This window comes from Brienomyrus brachyistius, unplaced genomic scaffold (assembly GCF_023856365.1).
Source record: "Brienomyrus brachyistius isolate T26 unplaced genomic scaffold, BBRACH_0.4 scaffold142, whole genome shotgun sequence".
In the NCBI taxonomy this organism is placed as follows: Eukaryota; Metazoa; Chordata; class Actinopteri; order Osteoglossiformes; family Mormyridae; genus Brienomyrus; species Brienomyrus brachyistius.
This window is the reverse complement of record NW_026042417.1, coordinates 222,921-238,993: the sequence shown is the minus strand read 5'-3', so window position 1 is coordinate 238,993 and position 16,073 is coordinate 222,921. Positions and strand designations below refer to the sequence as shown.

The following is a 16,073-nucleotide window of genomic DNA, read 5'->3' as shown; positions in this document are numbered from 1 at the left end:
CTGTATTATTATTAAGAGGCGGTATGGTGGTGCAGTGGTTAGCACTGTTGCCTGACACCTCGGGGCCCAGGATTCGAGACTCCTTCACGCCTCCGTATATGTGGAGTCTGCATGTTCTCCCCGTGTCGTCATAAGGTTTCCTCCAGGTACTCCGGTTTCCCCCCGCAGTCCAAAAGCATGTTAATTGGAGTTACCAAATTGCCCATTAGTGTGCATGTTTGAGTGAATGGTGGGGGGTGCGCCCTGTGATGGGTTGGCCCCCTATCCTGGCTCCAGTGACCCTTAATACCGAATAGCAGTTACAGAAGATGGATGGATGGATATTACTGTTTTTAGTAGCAGTGTGTACTTTATTATTTTTCCGACTACAAATTTGACTTACAGACAGACTGAGATAATGGATCTTCTGGGTAACCTGGGGGCTGCCTGTAATTAGCACTTGCGTAATAAATATCCCATCTTCGCACTGCAAGCCCAGCAGGTCAGACCAAAGCTCTCTCATGGGGGAGTCCTGTATGTGCCAAAGCCGTTTGGGAGATCCCATTCCTGGCTTCTCCCCCCGGTGGGACATGCCCGGAACGAACTCTCCCGGGGAGCCATCCAGGTGGTGTCATAAGTTGCACAAACCACGTCAGCCGGGTCAAAAGGAACAGCGACTCGATTTCAAAGTCCCTCCGCAGCTCCAAAGCCCCCGCTCCGTTACGGAAAGTGATCAGACCTTGGCAGTGTATTAGAGGTTTATGCTTCTTTTTTCCCAGTGAAACCTGGAGAATACTTCCCCACTGATTTGGAGTAAACAGATTACAAACACTGGGGGGAGGGGTCTGATGAAAGCGATCTGGTTGTGGTTCAGTCTTCTACTCCAGGATATTCCTTGGTAGTGCGGAGTTATGAATACGCGTACCACAGCACACTCAACTGCTTTGTGTAGAGTCATGCTACAGTGGCAGCAGGCAGTGGGTGTATTCTCGATGGATAAAAGCGTGTTTAACACCCAAATATTTGTGTTTGTTACTGACTGGTCTCTTCTGTAAAACGAACGCCAATACTGCTTCGGTTTTTCGCCCTGAACAAGGTCACACCATCGGGCATGTTTAAATAGGACAGTTTTTTCTTTTTTGCGCTGAAATTCATCAAGCATGCCATCTTTTGTGCTCCTGATGCATTGCTACTCACTTCCAGTCAAAGGACTTTCTGCCTCTGTATCATGCAAAATGTATTCCTGTAATACTCTGGGATTTACTGCATGATTTCCCGAGCACGTTGTTATTAATGCCACTAACTGTATAATCCTATGAAGCAGCCTTAACAAGTAGCAGTGTTTGGTTGCTGGCTGAATCGATCAGAGGCAGTGGTGGGCATAGAGAATAGGGATGCACCACCTCGGAGTTCACAGAAAGCACTAGAACTGCAAATTGAATCTGTTGGTGCTGTCGTAAAGCCACTGGGAATCTCTCCCTGTCAGCCTGCGGGGGACCCCCTCTCACAGTGGAGGGGAATTGAAACTCCACTTCTGTTTTTATGTTCTTCCTCTGACTGTGGTTAAGCCCAAGGAGATGGTAATCAGCGTCTCGGGGTTTCTTTTTTGTTATGAAGACGGCATCGATTTTGGGTTCCTCAGCAAGTGTGTTAAACTTGTTCTAGTCAAAGTAACGACAAGACAAGGATTTAATGGGAATTAAGCTGCAGTTGTTTGTATTTTAAAACTTTACATTTTAACATGTAAATCGCATGACCTGGTAGAATCACATGATGTTATGTTTATTTTTCGTTTTTATTTCTCTTTTTGTTCTTTTGTTATTGTTGCTGCTGATGTTATTATTATTATTATTTATTATTTTTTTATTATTATTTATTTATTTATTTATTTATTTGTTGTTGTTTTTGTTCCCAGTCGCCAGGCTGTGGTCCAAGGCCAGTATTTCACTGGGCTGTTGAACACTGGGGGTTTGGGGGAGGGGTTGGTTAATTTCCAAAAACTATATATTTAAAAAGTTTTTACGACCCCCTCACGTTTGCATGTTCTATCTGCATCTAGAACAAGTGGAAACGATTAAAAAAAAAAAAAAATGTCCGTGAACGTCAGACGTTCGGGAAAAGCCCCACTCTGCAAGACACCAGTCAGGATACTGTGTTTTGCACTTCGGGGGGAAACCAGAGTACTTGGAGCAAACTTGTATGGCACAGGGTCAACAAACTCCATCCGTACACAGAAACACACACACACGCACACAAAGCATGCGCAAAGCGGAGGTGTGAGGTAACACCACTACCCACTGGGCCCCTGTACTGCCCCCTTAAGCTAAACATTTAGATTTTGAGGTTTCTTATCTCCCTGAACTCAGACCTTTCGGAGGGTCCACTGTAATAACCAAACGCTTCTGTCACTTTAGCAGACGGCTCGTGTGTGAACTGTTGTGTCAGATTTAATGGGGAATTAAGAGTGAATAATTCCCAGTCAGGGCACTGTCTTGCTGCATTTGCATCCTCTTAACATCTCTCCATCTCCACTCCGTTGAATTAATTTTTTGCAAATTCATTGTTATCTTATATAGCTTGATATTGGCTGCATTCGTGGTATATTGGTTTAGGGATAATTATGCAATGGCTTTCTGTTGGTTTTACTCAGTAATTCAACATGGGTAGTTTGCTTTGTGGAGGAAATACCTTAATGACATTCCATCTTATTTCCATCGTTTTTGGTGACAAAACCTTTGGCTAGATCATCTAGGGGTGTATATTATTAATGTGCACAAGGAGTATTTTCAGAAATGAATACATCCATATTAAATATTTGTTTTTGAAAGCTGCCTGTTAAAACATTTTGCTTTTTTATGTGTAATGTGAGGGGTTTGATATTGAGCTGCTGAATATGTTTTTTTGCCAGAGATTTATTTTGTATGTAGATTAGATGTCATGCTTTCCACAGTTTAGTCCAATGTATTATTAATTGTTTTACTGAATGTGACATGTTGGAGTTATTGTGCTGCATTAGTGTGAGTTCAGTGCAGAAGGTTTGTCAGAGTCCAGGGTTTGTCAGTGGTAGGGAGTATGGTGGTTTCGAAGGAAATTCATTTTCAGTTTTTGGAAATATGCTTTAAAAATCAGGATAATGACTACTCACATCGTTCCATTTTCAGCACAGTAAAAATTCAGCTTTAAATCAGCATCACAGTATCTGTACGCATTGGTAGTGTAATGCGTACAGGTAAGAAGCCGACTCGTAATTTAGTTCGCAGTAAACCTTGGTAGGATTACATTGCCTTGTGTTCACTCTGCTGAGACACAGTGCAGTCTACACACAAAACAACAGTATGCATCACACTTAAGTGTGAGAGCTTGACACACTCCTGCTATTCCTTGTAAATGGTCGCCTGATGACGTTTTGGAGGAGGGGAGTGACACCTAAACAATGTCAGCTATGGAGAGGAGGCTGTACACAGCGAATCAGTGCCAAGTTGTGGCTTGAGGTCTTCTGTAAGCTCTCTGTAGGCACTTGTCACATCAGTTTGCAAATCGATGGAATGCCTTGTATCTATTTTTTTTTTGGATTTTCCGATGTCAAGATCTCCTCCAAAACAAATCTTAAAATTTGGATTAGGCCGTTTTTCCTTGCCACTGTCACCTCTGGCTCGTTCCCTTATGGCTTTGGGCAGGATGATGCAAAGCACTTTGAGACAATGCAAAATATGCTATACAAATAAAATTAAATTATAGTAAAATTGAATAATAAACATTTTGAAGGCCTTTTCGTAGTCTTCCATTAGTGAAGATACAGAATGCTTGTTTATGAGTTATTCAGCACTTGGCACAGGATCACTCAGTGGTATGTGCTTGAAGGGGACACAGGCCATCTCAGGCCATTTGGGTGCCCGCAAAAAAACCCCAGGATGAGCCTCACACCTCACTTCCTTCCTTTATTATGTCTCCACACAGCATCTACGCTTTCTAACGGTGGGATGAACTTGCACAGTTCTGTGAAACGGAAGCTGGTGGAAGAGAAAGACTACGTGTTCGACAAGAGGCTGAGATACAACATCCGACAGAATGAGAGCAACTGCCGGTTCCGGGACATCGTGGTCAGGAAAGAAGAAGGTTTCACGCATGTGCTGCTATCAAGCCAAACGTCAGACAACAATGCACTGACCCCAGAGGTAGGTTGCTGGTGTTTAGGCTGTAGAAAGCTGTTGTGATTCACTGTTTAATGGACAGAGGCATGTATTTCACCTCTGCTTGATCTATGCTGCGGTTTGCTGCCTTCCATGAAAGTGGTCTCTGACCTATATTTGCTTAGAGTGATTTATTTCTTCCTACCACAGGAGTTATGAACTACACCAATGATTTATTACTACTTTTATCTGAGAGGTTAAGTTAGTGCTTAAAATGAATTTTTTCCACTTCAGGTAAACAAGCATGACAGTTGTCATATTATTGTATCCAAAGAAATATCGTCAACATGGAATGTTCTTGATGACAAATCTTGGGATGCAGAAAGACCACAAAAGCACTATGGTAATTAGTCACCTGGAATATTCCCAACAGTTCCGCTATTGAATGCTGAAATTATATATTTATTCTCATCCTGAGTCCCTGAAAGTTCACTACCTGAGGACATTTGGAATTTAAGTTTTTAAGTGACGCTACATTGAATACACCAGCTCCGTAACCATCCACGTATGTTTCTAAGCATGGAGAGGTATACTCAAGGTGATGAGGTCTGCTTGAATGATCCCAGGAAATTATGCTACATGCATGAACCAAAGTTGGCATCCTCTAAACCCAATTTTTATATATATATATATATTATTTATTTATTTTTTTTTGTATATTACATTTATGGTAGCACTGATAGTGTGTTTCATATGTCAGGTTAAATAAAAACTATGACAAGTAGGTAAACATTCTCTTCTACAAGGGTGAGATTAAGGTGTTATTTTGTTGACTGAGCACATGGCGCACGTGTCATGGCCGTAATGATCATGAACAGAACACATACATTCATTTGAAAGCATTAAAATTCTATCATCATGGATGAAGATAAGAATGGACTCTTTCTGCAGCAGCCTTGTAAAGTGGATTCATTGGAAAAGGTATCCAACACCTGGTGCTATGGCTGTACTGGCATGGGGATGCATTTTAATGTTGGGGTGAAGGTCAGAAGTATGAGTCTTTGACTACAGTGTGAGTAGAAAAGCTGTTAGTGGAAACTTGATTGTGTCTCTCAGCACCACATGCTTGCATACACTGGCCATGTTTGTAGATCTTATACGATCTACATAAGTCATGCAAAAACTAGTCTAACGAGCAGTTGTTGCTGGCAGCCTCTGGCAGGGTTATTGTCCTGTCAATGGTCTTCTCTGTGAATTTTTATTTGATATACAGTTTTTTTTTTTTAAATGGATGCATGTTGATGTTTGAAGACAGTGATGTAATGTGAACTGTGCCCTTCAGAAATTAAGTCAAAGGAGAAGCTTCCTGGAAGTCACTGTCTGCAGATCTTAAAATGTGCATTAGACTCTTGTCAGAATATACTCCTGCGTCATTAGCCAGTGCTGTATAATTTTCCGGATGGACATTCATCTATTTAAATGGATTCCTCAATGTAAAGAATTGTTAAAAGGATGAGTATAGATCTGCTGTGGAAATGGCTTTGAGTTCGTTCAACTGTGTTGGTCAGACTGGATGTATAAAGAGGAGTTACCATCGGTGTGGCGTGTTGCTTGGTGAGTCTCTGCGCGTGTGATTGGAAGGTGACTGGTTTGAGTCTGGCTTCAGCAGAATAGACGCATGTTTGAGGGCCCTTGAGCAAGGCCCTCAACCTCCCCTCTCCTCTCTCTCTCACCTATATATGTTTCATGGAGAATAATATTGGGTAGGCGAAAAGGGATAGCGAGCAGTAGAGTGTCATCATTAATATTATTTAGGTTTTTAAATACCTTTATCAAGTTAGATGCCGTTTAGAACAATGCTAATGTCTCAGAAGCTGTTCAGGAGTAAATTGCAGTGATATAACATATTATCACTGTGAGCTGGCTGGCAGTATGCACAATGGCTTCACTGCCAGTAAAGTGAGAAAGGTGTAGTTCTGAACACCAACTAAGTGTTCAGTGAGCCTTGTCTGTATGTTCATCTTACCCTTAGCATATACCATGGCTATATGACACCTAGAAATCCTCTCTTTCAGTGGAACAATGGGTGACTCATACCTGGGATGGGAATTCTCATTACCCAGAACACATAGGGCTTGAGTGAGTAATTTCATGGACAATGCATTGTGTGGTGTACAGGTTCACTCGTTTTGTGAGTGATGTCACAGCGGAGCTGATCTCCAGCGGCACGTCACATGATCCATCCTATTACAGCGAGGCTTGTCACATTCTGCATGCTGCCCTGTCACCTTCTGAGTGCTGGGGGCCGTGTTGTTGTCTTAGTCTGTCAGTGCTTAGGGGCTTGCGGTTGGGGATCCGTTGCCGTCTTCTCTCCTGACTGCCCCTCTGCGCTTCCAGCACTGTAAAGAAACTGAAAGACCGTTTAATTTCCACAGCATATGCTCAGGCTGAAGCATTCCTGGTGAGATACCTCCTCAAACAGTCAGCAAGGCGGCATCAGTCAGTTCCCTTGCGGTGATCATAGACACGCAGTATGCCTAAATATACTGATCATACAAGGATTTTATCCTGATGACCTTTTTTCTGGGTTTCCAATGAAGAGCGGGATGGAATTTATGTGTCTCCTGCGAGTTCTGAGAGATCGACCAGACTGCTACCGCATGCTGCTTAGATCAAAGGACAGGCTGCATTCAGCAAAGGCAGAAATCTGACGGGCTTTTTCATCTCATAACCATAGGGGTATGTAGACAGCACAACATGCTGGATTCTCTGCAGTCATCTATGCAAAGTAGAGTCCATACAGTTACTGTTTGTGTAACCAGGAATTATCCAGTAACTTGGCCTCCTTTTCTGGCTCGAATCCAGTTCCTGCTTCAGCAGATGTGTTTTGAACATCTTAAAAGTATATCTTGTAACAAGAGTAATGTCAAGGGAATGTGAAGTCTATATCAGCTGTATTGAGAAAATGTGTAAAATATATGAAATACAGGTTTAGGTCAATAATCAGCCTGTCTTCAAGGGTTGGTTGGTAATGCACATTACTTAGGAAGACTTGCTAGCCTTTCATTATATTCAGAGGCAGGTCCAAAAAGCTTATCTTACTTTGTCTGCCCTCAGCAGTTAATATAAAACCTCATCTGTCTTTGATATGTATGGCAGTTGTCAGCCTACAGGAAACTCAGCGCTAACAGGCCTATTGCGGGAGACGTATCAATAAGGGGTTTCAGCTTAGTAGTTCCGCCCACTGTGACAGGCAGATGTAGTCACATGACCGATCTGTTGTGTTAAATGCGCATCTCTTTGGGTTTCAGTGCAGCTGTCACAGCGGGTTCCAGTTCTCACTGCATTAGTTAGGACTTGAGCTTGGCTTCTTTAAAGGACTCATATAAATGAAATTTATATCTGAACTTCCCCAAAATGATAAAAGGCTCCTCTAGCAGCTCAGCTGGTGAAAGTGCATTTGTCAGTTGAGGCAAAGGGTCTCTAAATAAACTCCCCCCCCCACACACACACACACACAGACACATTTAAGGGGGCTCCTACCGTGAAATATACGTGTATTAGGTCTGATGTGAGTATGACTGCACGGCCCTCCTACCTGGTCCAAGACAAATGAGAGGTAGAAAATATGCGCCCTGTGCCTCCTAGTGTGGACTGATGAGACAAAATGCCAGTGTGTGCCAGTATGGTCAGATGGTTACAGAATCGGGGCTCAGATCAACATCTATATATATGCATTTCTGTACACATTTAATGATTGCAGAAAAAGCGTTGATGTAGAATATGTGGTATATATAAATTATTTGCTGTCTTTCCCAAAAATCTCAAGGTGGTCGTGACAGAAATGCTTCTGTTGCCGAGCGCTGTTTCTGTGACAGCATTCCTCGGAAATTTTATCGGGAGCTGTTATTTTGTGGCATATCACATTTCTTCCATTGACATTTCAATGCTGGAATTCTGGGTCAGAGTCTAAATTTTAAATTATTTTGTATATCTAGCTGCCATGAATCTTAGTTCCATCTTACCTCTTGAGCACATTTCAGATAGTCCAGAAACTATCATATTCTAATAATGCTTGTCAGAGACTGAGTAAGATGAGTGTGATCTTAAAGACAGATTCAAGTCGAGTGTGTGTTTCACTGTGGATAGCTCTGGATTCATCTGGTACCCGCTGAAACTAATCTTCAAGTTCACTTTTATTTTGAGACATGGTAGTTTTCTTGGCGTCCTGCGATGGGCTGGCCCCCCATCCTGGGTTGTTCCCTGCCTCGTGCCCATTGCTTCCGGGATAGGCTCCGGACCCCCTGTGACCCAATAGGATAAGCGGTTTGGAAAATGGATGGATGGGATGGATGGATAGTTTTCTTGGATGACACAGGAAACTGTACCGTCTCGCAGAAACCAACTGTTTGTATCTGTATTGAATTTTGCTCCACCTTCGTTCAGAAACTCTTCTAGTTCTTCTTGATTCCAAGCTACAGGACAGCACTTAGACAGTTTCTCATCAATTTCAACACATCCTTAAGTAATTGTGTCCTGAACTGCTCCCAATTTAAGATTTTCTGTTAAAATGAAGGATTCCATGCTCTAGAGCAGTGTTACTTCAAAGCCCTTTAAAGCCTGTCCACAACAGCACTGATTATCCCGCCCTTCAGTCCTGTTCAGTTCGTAATTCATTAGGCTTCAATAGGTTATTAATTAAATGTGTTGCATGATGCAAATTGTAACAGAATGCATTGCTTGTAAATGTGAATCTTACTAATCCCCTGCATGCATTTGGACTAATACAATGTACACTCTTTATTCTATCATTTGATAGAATCTTCATTTCATTTAACCAACCCTTTAGTTAACTGTTAATTAACTACCACTGATTTATTTAAAAATCATTTTCAAAGGCTGTATTACTGGTTACTTTCTAGTGATTAAAATTACTGGTGACAATTTGATACAATGGAAAATTATACCACATCTTCACCAGCAGTTACATTTAACATGTTTTCTTCAGTTTATTAAGCTGTAAAATGAACCTATGCGCGGAGGACCAGAAATGGATGCTGGTTTAGACATTTAGAAAATGAATTATCAGTAACTGTTTTTGTTCCAGTTTTAGTGGGATGCTGTAATTCTCATACAACCTCCAATAACCCCCCTTTAAAAAATGCACAACTCTGAAATGAAAACATCACAGTCCCTGATTTGTGATATCAGAATACATAATGCAAAAATTTACTACCTTATTCATTCCTTTAGCCTTTTTACTGCACAAGCACTAATTGATCCTTTTCATCAACGACAACGGCATCCTCCATCTCAGGGGCATCTGCAACTACACCTGCTCTGAAAGAGTAGCAACACGCTTGGAGATGATGTTAGATCAGTGATTCTCAGCCCAGTCCTGAGGGATCCCCCCAGACCGTCTACATTTTTTGGTCCCCTCTACCTAACTGGGGCTGGGAGGGAGCAGAAATGTGGACTGTCTGCGGCTCCCTGAGGGCCGAGCTGAGAATCACTGCTTTAGACTGCCCCTCCTCGGTGTCCACGCGTCTTTATCAATATTTAATTGTAGACTGAAAGTTTATAGGTGTAATAAATTATTTAAATTCCTATATGGGAAGTATCTAGAGGAAATCCACAATACACAAGGAAAACATTGAAAGTCTACGCACACATACACCCACCAACCGGGAAGGTGTAAATTACCAGGCCGGAGCCTGAGTGGCCGGAACTCCGAGTCTGTAATGTGCAAAGTTAGTCCAAGTTGATGCATGGCTGAGATGAAATGATTAAAATGTCGGGGCTGAGGTGGGATGGAGAGGTTGGGTGTGATGCCCCCCCCCTCCCTCATATCGATCTGCTGGCTTGTCCCCCACCTCTCTCTACCCACAATGCCGCCCCTAATTTAAACATTACCAGCTCATATAGCTTTTACTATACTTAACATTTACTGCAGCAATAATTCAATCAGCAGAAGGACTATAAGAGCTTCTGAACCTTGAAAAAGCTGCTGGCTTCATATTACACTACAGCAGCTGTAGGTCGTCATCAGACTAAAAGACATTCAGTAATACACCCCCCCCCCCCCCAAAAAAAAAGCCCCTACAGAGTCTGTCCACTTGCTCCGCCAAGGTTTGTTATATTTAAAATGTATTTTGGTAATGCAGCCTCATTGTCATTTGCTTACTATCTTAATCCTTTGTGTTTTTTTTCCCCATCTACACTTCTGTAAAATGACATATAACATGTATGACGTGTGGAATCAGTAGGTGTCAGTACTGGGTGCTCCAATCCAGCGGGTCTGTGGAAAGGCCTGGTGTTTTTACTGGGCATTTTATTCACGCCCCCACAGGCAGCGATGGGATAGTCATTCACACCCACCACAGTCCCCCGCCTCCAAAAAAAGGTCTTTGTATTCCCTCCCTTTGTGTTTCTATCTTTGCTTTAGTCTAGAACAGCTTCTACGTCTAGAGATGTAAAGGGTCTTTTACGCATATTAGAAGCCAGTTGTTAAGGATTTCTGACTAGTAGCAGTATTAGTAGCAGCAAAGTGACCTTAGTCGATATCTCTGCGGCTCTAAGTCAAATAAGGCTTGTTGGCCGAAGGAGGCCGATCATGCGTAACTCCGCGATGGAGGTCCACTCTTGAAACCGCACATCACCTGAATGTCTCCCCCACACCTAGGCAAGAGGCCGCAGCGGGTGACCTCCGGCTCCGTCACCCAGCTCTCTCTGTGCCGTTCCTCTGCAGATCATGAAGGAGGTGAGCCGGGCTCTGAGTAACGCGGCCACCGACAGCAGCAAGCTCCTGCTGCTCAGCGCCGTCGGCAGCGTTTTCTGCAGCGGGCTGGATCACTCGTACCTCATAGGCCGGCTGTCCACCGACCGGAGAAAGGAGAGCAACAGGATCGCAGATGCGATACGGTGAGAAGACGCGTGGCCGCGCTGTGCGTTAATGTACTGCTTATCTGCCGAATGTCCCAAAGTGTTCCGGTTTGTGCAGATGGTGCCCAGGTATTTTTAGCAGTGATCGTTTACAATAACGGAAGGATTGGCTTTAAAAATAAGTGGTGAGTCTCTACTTACTGCTGTTCTCTTTTTTTTTTTTTTGAGTCTTTATTTTTCATGCACAAAAACACTCATATATGTCTACCTAAATTCTGGAGGTGAAGAACGTGATCAGTTTCCGAACATCCGCTTGATTTTTCTGTGACTTGCGTACAGTCTTGGTGCATGAGGGTTAACCCGGGGGAGCTCAGGAGGTCACACGGAGTCTGCTGGGTCGCAATGAGGCTGGGGAAAGCACCTCCCCCCCCCTCCACCCCCACCTGAATAATGTCTCTCTCACCTCCCTGAATAAAAAGCAGACGAACACAAACCTGTATGACATGCACAGAGGTGATTGAAAATTCAGCCACAGACGCGCTGTTTGCCATCAGTCCATAATGAAACAGTGGGGCGGTGATGACAGATATTTATTTGTAACTTATCATAACAGAGTTAAAGATACTTTCCTGTGGCAGAGAGCAGCCACTCACTTGTGGTTACATGTCAGCAGAGAACACCGAGCCACTGTCCCACTTACTTCTACCTTTCAATTTCTTCCAGCGCAACATGTGATAGAATGTGAACAATGATGCATTCAGTCAAAACTCCAGAGAAATAATTTCTACATATTTTACATCACTGTATCTCCGTTCTGTATGTATGACTGACTCCGTGAAGGCTTGTGATTGTTGTTGTACAGATCATTGTTGTTCTAAGAGTTTTTCCATTTCCAGAAATGGGAAATGTGTAGCAGCGATGTGAAAATATGTGTGGTGGATGTGAGGAACATTCTGGCACTGATATGTTCACATACCTGTATAGGTCTCTTTGGGAATGAGCGTGAATGTGTCCGCAGGGTCTTTGCCTCCAGAGTCTGATCATGCATTCACCCATTTCCTGTAACTACCTGCCTAATGCAGAGTGAGCCTGGACCCTCTTCCAGGAAAAATTAAGCAAAATGCACACTCGATTGTTATCAGTCCATCACAGTGTGCAGGCGCGCACACACACACTCACTCACACACACACACACACACACACACACACACTCACACACACACAAAAAGAAAACAGGAGCGATTAGGCAAGACCAATTCACATACCTTTGGATTGTGAGAGGAAGACGGAAAAGAAACTCACAATGGAAAGCGATTTTAAAGCTTTTGCATATGAGTTCCGGAAAACGTGGTTGAAAACTATGAAAACTAGTCTGTAAAATACTAAATTTATAACTCATTTCCTTGAGAAAATCACAAGAATATTTTTTTTTGTTAACAGAAATATAAAAGAAAAATCTAAAGATTATGTAGGCAGGAGAAATGTGCCGCACTGTCCACATGTAAAGCACTATGATGTAGCAGTAATGTGAGCATCTCTATTAAACCTTATTTTCACTGTCGAGTGTCTTTATACTCTCAGTCAGAGGCAGATGTGCCGATTGGAAATACTGACAAATTAACGCAAATTGAAAAGAATTCTTCAAAGAACATTGAAGAAATGAATTCTTCAGAGTCCAAAAGCACCTTCCGAACCCATGCATGGGTTCTGCCAAGTCAAGTATGAGAAAAACGGTCTGAGCTTGTTCTCGGCTCTGTAGGTTGTGCATTCAGATCCCTGGTAATGTAGTGAAGTGCTCTGACAGAAAGACTGAAGCGCTTATTCAGTCTCAAAGCTTAACACTGCTGCAGTGCAAGGCAGCTAGAGGAAGCATGTAGGAGGACAGGGCTAAAGCGTCTGTGTCAGAACAGCAGTTTCAGGTTTCAGCTTTTATTTGTCACATAAGTATAACATGAGCTCAGGGTGTGGCCTGGTTTGGACCCCCCCACCATGACGTGTGCTTCGGCCTGCTGTTGTAATTATACTTAGCCTCCTTGTGTGAAACTAAACGGCGTTCGCTGATTAGTTTTTGGCTGGGGTGGATGGTTGAGAGTATTGATATTGATAAGAAGGTGAACTGGATAAATCTGCTCTTTATCTAGGTGGATGGATGGATAGATAAATGTTATATTAGTCCTGCGAGAATTACGTCATTTTTCACGGAGAAGTCTATAAATGTTCGTGTTTTCTGTTTAGTTAGCACTGTTAATTGAGGCAGGGGTGAGTAATGGGGGGGGGAAAGACCAAAGAGTTTGCACCTCCTAGAAGTGGCAGTGAGATCGCAGTGCAGATTGAATCGTGCTCTGGCCTCCGTCAGGATACCACCGGGGCTCGCCAGTGAGGACCAGGCTGCTAGCGAGCAGCGGGAGATCTGTTGTCAGTCACCTCCTGTTGGTGTAATCTCATTAAAACACAACAACGAGTGCTTTAATACATAATTGGGTGTGCAGTAGCCCTCATTTGCATGTATAGCTCTCTCACGAGGTGTTTGGAGCAGACGTGCCTGTTATCCAGTCTCTTCAATAACTGAAAGGACGGCTCCGTGCTTGTTTGCTCCAAATTCCAGCAGCCTGCCTTGGCTGAGGTGCATTTGCCTTTCCTGCATGTTTACAGGCCTATACTCTGTAAGATGATGACCTGTTTGTAAGATATTGTACAGCGCTACCCCAGAATAAGCTTTAATGGTGTTTGTAGCTTAGAATTTTTCCTTCTTTACCACTCTGTATGAAAAAGGCATGGATTTTGGCTCATACGTCTGAAAGAGTGTCGCATGCAATTTCAGGGATTTCGTGAGAGCTTTCCTGCACTTCAAGAAGCCCATCGTGGTGGCCATCAATGGGCCAGCTCTTGGCCTGGGAGCATCCATACTGCCCCTGTGTGACATCGTGTGGGCCAGTGAGAAGGCCTGGTTCCAGACCCCATGCGCCAGCACCCGGCTCACGCCCACCGGCTGCTCGTCTTACACCTTCCCTCAGATCTTGGGAGTAGCCCTGGTGAGTCACTTCGCTTGGAGAGAGCCTGTTCCAAACCACCCACAAGCTAAAGATCCCCTGATTGGCAGACGCCTTCAGGGGGGAGGGGCAAATAATTTGGGTCTTACAATCCAACACTATTCTAACATAATGTTTTAAATTATGTAAACTAAATAAGTTTGCAAATAGCTTAATGTTTTGTTTATATACAATCAATATGGGTTATGGTTTTGTTTTATATATCCCATTAAAAATTGGCAATCTGGTATTTGCGATATTTATCCGTGATGGTTTCATGTCCATAAACATTGGTTAAAATATTATGCTATATCGTGACAGAAGATATGCAAGTATCATTGGTGCTTGTGACTACAGCCACAGTTATTATTATTTTTAGAAAATAAACGTCTTACAGGGTCTAAGGATGGTGGAGTTTTGTGTATGTAGTGATGGCAGGGCTATCCTGTCTCATGTAGGAAGCTGTTACGTGAATGATAAATTAAGCAGGGTAGCTCGTCCCTGTGTGAGAGAGGAGGAAGTGATTTGCACACGGTGTTCACAGAACGATCATATCTCACTGATAGTTCCGCGACATGCACAGCACAAACTCTCTCTAACCTGTGACCCCACCCACTGGTTTTTCCTGGCAGGCCAATGAGATGCTGTTCTGTGGGAGGAAGCTCACGGCTCAGGAGGCCTGCAGTCGAGGACTGGTTTCGCAGGTCTTCTGGCCAACCACCTTCAGCCAGGAGGTGATGCTACGCGTGAGGGAAATGGCCACTTGCAGTGCTGTGGTAGGATCCTCTTGAGTTTGTGGGTTTGTGTGTCCGGGGACGGGCAGAGCAGTGTTTCCAGTCTCAGTCCTCGGGAACCCCCGGACGGTCCTCGTTTTTGCTCCCTCCCAGCTCCCTGCCAGACAGTGCACATTTATGCTCCCTCCCAGCTCCCTGCCAGACAGTGCACATTTATGCTCCCTCCCAGCTCCCTGCCAGACAGTGCACATTTATGCTCCCTCCCAGCTCCCTGCCAGACAGTGCACATTTATGCTCCCTCCCAGCTCCCTGCCAGACAGTGCACATTTATGCTCCCTCCCAAAAATGGGCTGTCTGTTCCTCCCCGAGGAGAGGTCTCTTGGAACTGTGACTCAACACAGAAGTTGAATGTTTTGCATTAGAGGGCAGAAATGGAAGAACATCTGCAATATATGGTTGTTTATATAAGTATATAAAAATATAGTTAGAGTGCCCTAAGGAAGCGGCATGGTGGTGCAGTGGCTTTGTGTGTGTGGAGTTTGCACATTGTAATCATTCCTCTGGGTGTTCCGGTTTCCCCCCACATTCCAAAAACATACTGAAGTTAATTGGAGTTACCAAATTGTCCGTAGGGGTGTGTGCGAGTGAACGGTGTGTGAGTGTGCCTGCGATGGGTTGGTGCCCCATCCTGAGTTGTTCCATGCCTTGCGTCCATAGACTGCAGGTCCTCCCGCATCCCTGAAGATGGATGGATGGATGGATGGATGGATGGATGGTTGCCCTAAAGAATTACATACTGCATAAATTGCTGGATAAACTTCCTTTGTTTTTCAAATGTTCATTAATGTCACAAATTTATATTGATTTATATGGGCTCCACTGCTCAGATGGAATATTTTACCCAAAAGCATTTTTATTCCTCATTAAAAAAATCACCTCTGCATTCAGCAGCCTCTCTTTGGTGTAGCATAGGGGGCTGAAACCATTCCCCTATAAGGAATATCTCCATATTATTCCATATATTAGAGTTCATGATTCTTACTTGTGGACCGGTTGACTGGTGTTCAGTGCAGTTCAGGTCAGGGAATGACCATCGCGAGAGCATGGCATGTTGTCAGTGTACCTTTTTTGTGTGGATTTGGAGCTATGGTTTGGGTAATTATCCTGCTAGAGGATCCAGCTGTATTCCAGTTTTAGCCTCTTAGCAGAGGGAGCCAAATGTTGAACTAAAACCTATTGGTCGATGATCAGATGTATGACATCACTTGGTTCCCAGGAAGACAAAACATCAGACATCCACCATCAAACTTCAAAGTAAA

The 16,073-nt window shown here is 43.5% G+C and overlaps 1 protein-coding gene across 3 annotated transcripts in view; it reads left to right on the top strand.

The window, feature by feature from the left end:
• The window catches only part of LOC125727986 (chromodomain Y-like protein 2), a 45,682-nt gene that overhangs the window by 22,899 nt on the left and 6,710 nt on the right, over positions 1–16,073 (top strand). For all 3 annotated transcript variants that reach the window (XM_049005007.1, XM_049005006.1, XM_049005008.1), the window contains 4 exons: positions 3,937–4,154; positions 10,858–11,030; positions 13,813–14,023; positions 14,653–14,796. In XM_049005007.1, the coding sequence (XP_048860964.1) occupies positions 3,937–4,154; positions 10,858–11,030; positions 13,813–14,023; positions 14,653–14,796 (746 nt within the window). The remainder of the gene's footprint in view (positions 1–3,936; positions 4,155–10,857; positions 11,031–13,812; positions 14,024–14,652; positions 14,797–16,073) is intronic.